General features: G+C 41.9%; 3 protein-coding genes across 3 annotated transcripts in view; 2 read left to right on the top strand and 1 right to left on the bottom strand.

Moving 5' to 3' along the window:
• Nucleotides 1-587, top strand: part of LOC147147997 (interleukin-17A) — a 2,280-nt gene extending 1,693 nt beyond the window's left edge. The window contains exon 3 of the mRNA XM_086031084.1: nucleotides 143-587. Within this exon, the coding sequence (XP_085887210.1) occupies nucleotides 143-371 (229 nt within the window). The 3' untranslated portion in view covers nucleotides 372-587. The remainder of the gene's footprint in view (nucleotides 1-142) is intronic.
• Nucleotides 1-5,875, bottom strand: part of top3b (DNA topoisomerase III beta) — a 50,363-nt gene extending 44,488 nt beyond the window's left edge. The window contains exon 1 of the mRNA XM_086031729.1: nucleotides 5,688-5,875. Coding sequence (XP_085887855.1) covers nucleotides 5,688-5,757 — 70 coding nt within the window. The 5' untranslated portion in view covers nucleotides 5,758-5,875. The remainder of the gene's footprint in view (nucleotides 1-5,687) is intronic.
• A 381-nt stretch (nucleotides 5,876-6,256) lies between these two features.
• sdf2l1 (stromal cell-derived factor 2-like 1) overlaps nucleotides 6,257-10,000 on the top strand; it is a 12,553-nt gene continuing 8,809 nt past the window's right edge. The window contains exon 1 of the mRNA XM_086032161.1: nucleotides 6,257-6,496. Coding sequence (XP_085888287.1) covers nucleotides 6,325-6,496 — 172 coding nt within the window. The 5' untranslated portion in view covers nucleotides 6,257-6,324. The remainder of the gene's footprint in view (nucleotides 6,497-10,000) is intronic.

Consider the following 10,000-nt stretch of genomic DNA (forward strand, 5'->3'; position numbering starts at 1 on the left):
CTCGAGCCGGGTCTGCAGTCTCGCAGAAATCAACAGCTTTATATTGGATTTGCGATTTTGCAGGTGTGCCTAATGAAGTGGCTCATAGAACTACATACGTATGCGAATGCTCACTATGTCTTCCTATGCTCCGTCTACGTAGTGAAAACATCGACTTGAACCGGGTACCCCAAGTGATACATGAAGCCCGTTGCCACACGAGCCACTCCTGCCAAGGGCTGGACAACGCTTTTGGTCTCGAGAGCGTACCCGTGGCCCTGAGGATGCCGGTCCTCAAGAAGAACCCCAGCTGTTTCCCCACGGCAAGCTACTCATTAGAATTTGAACTCATCACCATAGCTTGCATATGTGCCATTGCCAGACACAGCTAAGCAGGTCATCGAAGCGTATTGTTCATTGTGAGGCATGTGTCTGCTCAGAGGACTCATGAAAGGAAGGGATGTCATTTCACTAGATTGAATTTATATTCATCAAGACCTTCCAACGGACACTGAAAATATCAATTACACTAAATCCTTTGTTATTTTCTCACACGTCAGACCATGCCTATTGCCTGGTGTCAACCACTAAAAGAAATAAAAGCCTCACTCAAATGTCTCTTTCTTTTTTCCAACACACTGATTCAACAATATATCACGGCGAATGTCATTGCTGTCAATTAGGGCTGTGCAATTAATCGAAATTCAATTACGATTTCGATTATTACACTCCACGATTACAAAATTGGCATAATCATAACAAACCCAAACATTATTAATACTAATTTTGAGTTGTTTAGAGGCATGTACACACGAGTTACTCCGTTGCGCCGCCCTCTCTAAGCTAGCAGGCAAGCTAGCTAGCCAGCAAGCCAGCCAGCCCGCACCCTGCAAGTGACACTGCACATGCTCCTACTCAACGTTTTAACAGAGTAACGGACCTAAAAATGTCACAAGACCCGCCACAGGAACGACTTGTATACAAGCAAGGCAAGTCGAAATCGCTTATTTGGTTACATTTTGGGTTTGCCCTGGAAGACGGCGAGCAAAGACGAATAAAGTGCAAGTTGTCTCTGCATCCACCGGCAACACAACAAATCTATTCAACCATCGTTTGGTTTACGATCATGTTATGATACGCCAAAGCAAGAAAACACCGAGTTAGATTTGACGTCGACCGCAACGCAAATCTCAAGTTGTAGAAACCAAAAATAGAAACCATGCCAAACATTATTACTGTGACTTAAGGTGGTTGGGGAGGGTGCGAGTGGTGCCCAATACGTCTGTTTGTTTTACTCAACGCGGCCCGGTGCAAAGTGGCCGTTGAGGACCCCTGTCCTAATTGACTGCCTGTGTTTTTTACAGTGCAATTCGGCATGCTGTTTTTTTTTTTACACCGTAACCCGCCACATTCTTTGCTGCATTCTGATTGGCTAAGGTACTATAGACCAATTTTAATACATCTCTTCCGTGACTCTTCTGTGAACGCACCACTCCGTTCGCAAGAGATCTTTCTGCTTTGATGTCAAACACGGCATACACACACTGTTGTTGGTTGTTAAAAACGCGAGTTTGCTGAATAATGCCTCCTTAATCAATATTAGACGCTACAATATGTTAGCGTAGCAAAAAGGACATTGTGTCTGTGGACATCAAACACACACTGGTCTAACTAGGGCTGGGCGATATGACTGAAAAGTAAATCACGATATAAGTGTTTCATATTTGTCGATATCGATATATATTGATTTTTTTTTTTAAACTATTGAAAATAATGACACAAAGAAAAATACATTTAGGTTATTTTATTTTAACATAATACTTAACCTTTCATAAGAGGTCATGGTAAGTATGAAAGAGTGAAATAAACCTGTCGATATGAAGATTAAATAAACTCAATTTTAAAAATTATGTGCTTAGAAGGGCTGAGAAATGTTTGAAAAACTGTCACAATCTAAGTATTTCATATCAGTCAATATTGATAATTATTGATTTTGTTTTAAACCTTACCTTTAAATAACAGTTAACTGTTTTTTGTACATCGTTATGTAGTGTAATGTGCAGTTTGTCCTCCATCCGTGCATTGCAAATGCGCATTTGCACACATATATTGTTGACACATATATTAGCCTTCATTCAATGTTCATCCGATGTAAGTGAACGAATACTCTCTTGCAGTGCATACATCATCGTTGACCCACCGTCTTAGGACTACTTTATCTTTTTAGCGGACTCATTATTGCCATAGTCCATTCATATTTTACTTGCTTGATTTTACCTTGAGTGCGATGCCGGTGTCCGATAAGGCTAACGACTGCTAGCATGTCAAAGACAAGAACTCCTCTACTAGTACACCATGGCTCCATCCACGGGTTTTTAATAGGGTTATCATGCATAATATAATTTAATTGTAAGAGTTGTACTCAGTCGAGTGGTCATTTATTCGAGCAAAGTTGCGGCGCTCGCTCGCTAGCCGTGAGCGTAGCGCATGGCCGCCGGGCCCGCGAGCGTAGCGCAGCGCACGGCTGCCGGGCCCGTGAGCGTAGCGCTGCGCACGGCCGCCGGGCCCGTAAGCTTAGCGCTGCGCACGGCCGCCGGGCCCGCGAGCGTGCTCCGTTGAGTTAACAGCTTCTTCCTCGTTGGTTTAAACGCTTATTCTTCATGTTTGGAGGCGGAAGCGCGGTGCCTACATTACGCACCATGCTGCAATCGGGTTTGTTTTTCTTTTTTCTATTGAACGTTTTATCGAAGGTTTTGGTATCGATCACGTGTCAATTGCGATACATATCGATATCGAATTATCGGCCCAGCCCTAGTGCTATCTACAGCTAGCTGTCAGACGCGACTGAACGTGTCAGAAATGAAAAAAGGCATCAGCCGCAATGTGCTACCTTTCTCGATTATCGAGAATCCCCGTCATGCTGCCATGAGAGGGAGGTTTGCATCGTAAATATTTGTGGGTGAAATGTGCCGTAACTTTAGGTCTCTGTTGCTAATACCAGGTAGCCATACACCCCGCGTCACTACCCACAATGCTTCTGTGTAGATCACGAAGACCCGGATGACCGCGACTGCGCATGTGCGCCCTTGACAGGCAACCAGCCAGCGGGGAAAAGCGCGAGACGAGGCTGTTTCAAAAGAAAAGCAATGCGCCAAATAAATAAATATATAAATAAACGACTCGTCGACGACTTAACTTAATTGTCGACGATTTAGATCGTCGACGTCGTCGTGATTAATCGACTAATCTTGGCAGCCCTCGTGTGAATCATCGTCTGTCTCGTGATCGACAGGTGGCCAATACAGGGGGTAGCTTGCCATCCGCCATAAATTACCTAGGACAGGCTCCAGCTTCCGGCGACCCTGAACAGGACAAGCGCCTAGCGGTACAGAAAACGGATGAATGGAAAAATTCATTATACTGGTAAACTGGCATCAATATAATAAGAGAATTAGAATACCACAATCAATCAGCCACTGCTTGTTGCAAACAAAGCTATTGTTATAGTAAAATATTTGGCAAATATAACTTCAGTCACTGTCAATCTTTGCATCATACAAAACCACACTATGCCATATTGCGACGATTATTCATCAGCAAATATGGTCATGTTGTACCGCCCCAAAACGGGTGTGACCAAATCTGTGCTCGTTTAACCAACTGAAAAATTTGGTCGTGTGGTTTTTGGCCTGGCCGTGGAACAGTGGACCAGCTCTACACCCTCAGCAGGGTCCTCGAGGGTGCATGGGAGTTCGCCCAACCAGTCTACATGTGTTTTGTGGACTTGGAGAAGGCGTTCGACCGTGTCCCTCGGGGAGTTCTGTAGGGGGTGCTTCGGGAGTACGGTGTACCGAGCCCCCTGATAAGGGCTGTCCGGTCCCTGTACCACCGATGTCAGAGTTTGGTCCGCATTGCCGGCAGTTAGTCGGATTCGTTTCCAGTGAGGGTTGGACTCCGCCAAGGCTGCCCTTTGTCACCGATTCTGTTCATAACTTTTATGGACAGAATTTCTAGGCGCAGCCGAGGTGTCGAGGGGGTCCGGTTTGGTGGCCTCAGTATTGCATCTCTGCTTTTTGCAAATGATGTGGTACTGTTGGCTTCTTCAAGCCGCGATCTCCAACTCTCGCTGGAGCGGTTCGCAGCCGAGTGTGAAACGGTCGGAATGAAAATCAGCACCTCCAAATCTGAGACCATGGTCCTCAGTCGGAAAAGGGTGGCGTGCCCTCTCCGGGTCGGGGATGGATTCTGCCCCAAGTGGAGGAGTTCAAGTATCTTGGGGTCTTGTTCACGAGTGAGGGTAAGATGGAACGGGAGATCGACAGGCGGATCGGTGCAGCGTCTGCTGTGATGCGGACCCTGTATCGGTCTGTTGTGGTGAAGAATGAGCTCAGCCGAAAGGCGAAGCTCTCAATTTACCGGTCGATCTACGTTCCTACTCTCACCTATGGTCATGAGCTGTGGGTCATGACTGAAAGAACAAGATCTCGGATACAAGCGGCCGAAATGGGTTTCCTTCGCAGGGTGTCCGGGCTCTCCCTTAAAGATAGGGCGAGAAGTTCGGCCATCTGGGAGGGACTCAGAGTCGAGCCGCTGCTCCTCCGCGTTGAGAGGAGCCAGTTGAGGTGGCTCGGGCATCTGATTAGGATGCCTCCTGGACGCCTCCCTGGTGAGGTGTTCCGTTCACGTCCCACCGGCAGGAGACCCCGAGGACGACCCAGAACACGCTGGAGAGACTATGTCTCCCGGCTTGCCAGGGAACGCCTTGGGATCCTTCCGGAAGAGCTGGGAGATATTGCTGGGGAGAGGGAAGTCTGGGCTTCCCTGCTGAAGCTGCTGCCTCCGCGACCCGACTTCGGATAAGCGGGGGATAATGGATGGATGGAGATATATATATATATATATATATATATATATATATATATATATATATATATATATATATATATATATACACACACACATACATATACATATATACACATACATATACATACAAATACATATATACATACATATACATATATATACATACATATACATATATACATACATACATATGCATACATATACATACATACATATACATATATACATACATACATACATATACATATATACATACATACATATACACATACATACATATACATATATACATACATACATATACACATACATACATATACATATATACATACATATACATATATATATACATACATATACATATATATACATACATACATACATACATACACACACATATATGTATATACATACATACATACATACATACATACATACATACATACATACATACATACATACATACATACATATATATATATATATATAGTGCACATCTTGGTAGGCAAGTTCTCAACAAAAATAATGTGGTGCCTGCAAGTGCACTTACACCATATACGCAATTGCACTATAAACAACAAAACCCCTTTGACTCCAAGTAATTCGGAGGATAATGAAAATCACAAGCAAAGGTAACGTTGATGTTTCAAATGATAAAATAAAGTCTTCGATCAAGAACATGTTACACACTGCCAAAGCGTTTACAATTTGAATTTAAGGAACGAGAGAACAAAAATTCCGGATTTTCTGACTTTTGTCACCTGGCCAGAAAGCGCATGGTACCGAACTACACATTTGTGAAACGCCTAATTTTGTAGCACAAATTATTAATCCGTACAGACCTTTAGAGAGAATTCTGGCAATTGACTGAGCCAGAGAAGGTTTTTCTGCCACCATCATAACGGTCCTCATTTTGTAGTCCTCGACATAAATTAAAATAGATAAATAGAAAAACTGTGGCTAGTTACAAATCATTACATTGAATGACGGCTACCTTCTTCGTCAGGTTCTTCCTCTAATTTGACTGACAGTTGGCATTACTTCCATCTGCTGGTCTGGAGGGTAACGCACATTTATTATTATTATTAATAATAGTAATTGTTATTGTTATTATTATTATTGTTATGATTATTATTATTATTGTTGTTATTATTATTGTCATCGATATATAATACAAAAAATAATTATAATACATTTCCGTCTGCCGTTAGCTATTGATTATTTACAGGGTGCAGTTTAACCTCAGGCACCTAAAGATTCTTAAAACAACCCTTTCCCAATACAATAATAATTTCAATTGGAGTGTTTTCGCAGAATTTCCATCCACGAACTCTCAAAACGTCCATCTTTTGTTACTGTTTGCGTAATGTATCGCTTACTTCCGTGTTGTTGCATGTCACACTACGATTGGCTAAACCAAGCTATGACGTTTTAACTTGGTTCGCCTGCGCTTTCTTGGCATACTACTGTCGCACGAAGATGGAGATTAGCTACGTAGTTCTTCTCAAATCACTGGTACTTTTTCTCATGTGGTCACATTTCGAGGGACGAGAGACTGAGTTTAAAGATGTCACCTGCGGTTCACTGGTAAAACTCCTGAACACCAGACACAGCGTCCGCCTACATTCCCACGATGTCAAATACGGGTCAGGTAATTGTTCCTGTTCATTGATTAAAAGTAAAAGATAAAATAGGATAGCAAGCGTACATGAACGTATATGGTTTTGCTATTCACTCTGCGTTTATCATGTTTTTTTTAAATTTTATTTTATTATTGTTGTTTAAATGACCGTCCACTCGGTAATTTGAACGATGGTTCATGGTCAGTGCAGCTAAGACTATGTTGTGTGTATCAACTCTTCCATACCGTATACATTCTAAAATGTATAAATAATAGAATTATATCCACCATCCATTTTGTATTAACCTGTTCAGTGTCACGAGTAGAGATCACTAATAGGTACATACTGTGTGCTGTAGTCAGGACAGCCCTCCACACGAAAAGTGTCAAGATAGTCCGAACAAAGGTTTTTATTGTTAATATCTCTGCATTACGGCAACACGCCGACAATGCGGTGCGATGAGTGCCATTTGAAAAACAAAAGTCTAAAAAAGAAATACACTACTTGGACATCAATGCTTTGGACGTTAAATAATTTGATAAAGTAATCATTTATCACGCCTCCACTTCTGGACACACCAGAAGGTAGGACACACAGGAAGTTACATTTAGATCTGATGTTAAACTTTAAAGTAAAGATCCTTCAAAGTCTATAATTCACTGTAATTACATCTGATTATACAATCATAATAATAATAATAATAATAATCCCACTTCCGGGAGAACCAAAACTTTTTTTTTGTTTCTTTTGTCCTTATTAAACAACGTCAATCTCAATTCACTCACAACATAGAACCACAAAATTATCACAACACACACATACACTTGAACTGTGTATTATAACAAAAATAAATAAATAAATAAAATCCATCCATCCATTATCTGTACCGCTTATCCTCACAAGGGTCGCGGGGCGTGCTGGAACCTATCCCAGCTGTCTTCGGGCAGTAGGCGGGGGACACCCTGAATTGGTTGCCAGCCAATCGCAGGGCACACAGAGACAAACATTCGCACTCACAATCACACCTAGGGGCAATTTAGAGTGTCCAATCAACTTACCATGCATGTTTTTGGAATGTGGGAGGAAACCGGAGTACCCGGAGAAAACCCACGCAGGCACGGGGAGAACATGCAAACTCCACACAGGGAGGCCGGGGCCGGGATCGAACCCATGACCTCTGAACTGTGAGGCGGACATGCTAACCAATCGCCCACCGTGCCAATAAATAAAATAATATTATTAAATCTACTCAGAAAATAAACCCATCATATTATTATGTATTATAAAAGCCTTCTTTGTTCTAATTCTATTCAATATCTTTGCAAAATGTCCCATTTCTTTTACATAAATCAAAAACAAAGGGCGACATTTTAAGAATCTGAGAACCAAAACTAACCCGGGATTCCACACAGGATGTGTCATAAAGAGTTTATATATGTTACATTTCAAAATAAAGGTCCTCTAAAAAAATGTGTTTACTATGGACAGCCTTGTATTTCTCTGTATTTTGGACTACCTGACTCACAGAAGACAGAGTCCGGATCAACAACAAACCCTTTGTGTTGGGTGCCTCACCGCCAGGTACTTGGCTACTCTCCTGACTGCTCGAGGGGAAAGGGGAACAGGTAGACAACCACAATTCTCCCATTCTTAATATTCAATAAAATAAAACACAACGAAACCCAAATTTAAAAAAGAATTAAATAATAATTTACAGAAAATTTGAAAGTATATATTTTTTCATGAATTTCACTGGGTGGGCAGTCTGTCAATGTGGGTGGCCCTGTGCACGCCCAGGCCCACCCATGGCTTTGCCCCTGTTCAAATGTAATATGTACTAATGAATACTGTTTCTTATTTCTCTCTTTTTAAATCTAAAAGGTTCACTGTGCATTTTATTGCCAATGTCATGTTTCAAATGGACCAAACGACATGTTTAAGAAACTTGAAATTTAAATTTTAAAAAGTCAAAAACGAAAGGGTGCCTGCGTGGGTTTTTCTCCGGGTACTCCGGTTTCCTCCCACATTCCAAAAACATGCATGGTAAGTTGATTGGACTGTCTAAATTGCCCCTAGGTGTGATTGTGAGTGCGGATGTTTGTCTTTGTGTGCCCTGCGATTGGCTGGCAACTAATTCAGGGCGTCCCCTGCCTACTGCCCAAAGACAGCTGGGATAGGCTCCAGCACGCCCCGCGACCCTTGTGAGGAGAAGCGGTATAGATAACGGATGGATGGAAAAACGAAAGGCAGACTGGTTTGCTAAAATGTGCTTGGATTTATTGGTGTTCCATGTAAAAAAGAATGTCAGGCTAAATGGTCGGACCCTGGCATTTTCACCTCACCAAATCTGGCCCTCTTTGCAAAACGTTTGGACACCCCTGTTTTACAGTATTGAATCTTTATGATCCCTGGCCAACTGAAGCATGCCAATGAGAAGCTTCTCATTGCATTAGATGGAGTGAAATAATTTGCTGTCATCTGAGAGAAAATTGCCCGGTGTGCAATGTCACACTGCAGCATATAATTCCAAGGATAGAAGTTCCTTCCAGAGAGACTAGGTGTATGTATGCCATCAAAAAAGATGAGCACAACAGCGCAGAGATGTTCATTACAAAAGTCACTGCCAAATTAATGAAACTATGGAATTGGATCTGTAATGTAAAATCTTTTTTATGATCAAATAAACATTATTTGATTTGGTTATGTAATCTGTGTATGTACTGTATATACTTAAAGTGGAAGTCAACCCCAACATTTTTGTAGCAGTAATACAGTATATTCTATGCAGCCCCGCTAGTCCAGACACAGCATTCTCATTGATATTGTTTTTGTGGAATATGAGTTAAGTAGTAACGTTTCTGTCCATCAGTCAACAGTAAGTGATAAAATGGCTGCCACCTGAGATGGGCCAAAATGAGTTGCTTTTGCTGCTTAACTCATATTATTCTCTGGCTTTTGATCAGACCTGAATTTTTCGGCTCTTTTCCGGTGTCAATTGTATATAGTGTTTTTTGTCAAATTATTACTTTTTTAATTTATATTTTATTTATACTTTATGTATTATTTATGTCTATATTTATTAATACATGTACCACAGCCTTTTATTGTTTTTGTTTTATTTATTGTATTGTAAAGTGCTTTGTTACAGCCCTCGCTGTTATGAAATGCGCTATATAAATAAAATTGTATTGTATTGTATTGCCAGTGGTCGACTGGTTAGCATGCCCGCCTCACAGTTCAGAGGTCGTGGGTTACATGTTTTCCCCGTGCCCGCGTAGGTTTTCTCCGGGTACTCCGGTTTCCTCCCACATTCCAAAAACATGCATGGTAAGTTGATTGGTCTCTCTAAATTGCCTCCAGGTGTGATTGTGAGTGCGGATGTTTGTCTCTGTGTGCCCTGCGATTGGCAACCAATTCGGGGTGCCCCCAGCCCACTGCCCAGGCTCCAGCACGCCCCGCGACCCTTGTGAGGATAAGCGGTATCGATAACGGATGGATGTATTGTATATTCAACAAATGCAATATTAATAAGA

This window comes from Filicampus tigris, chromosome 5 (genome assembly GCF_054856515.1).
Source record: "Filicampus tigris isolate MCC_2025a chromosome 5, RoL_Ftig_1.0, whole genome shotgun sequence".
Lineage (NCBI taxonomy): Eukaryota > Metazoa > Chordata > Actinopteri > Syngnathiformes > Syngnathidae > Filicampus > Filicampus tigris.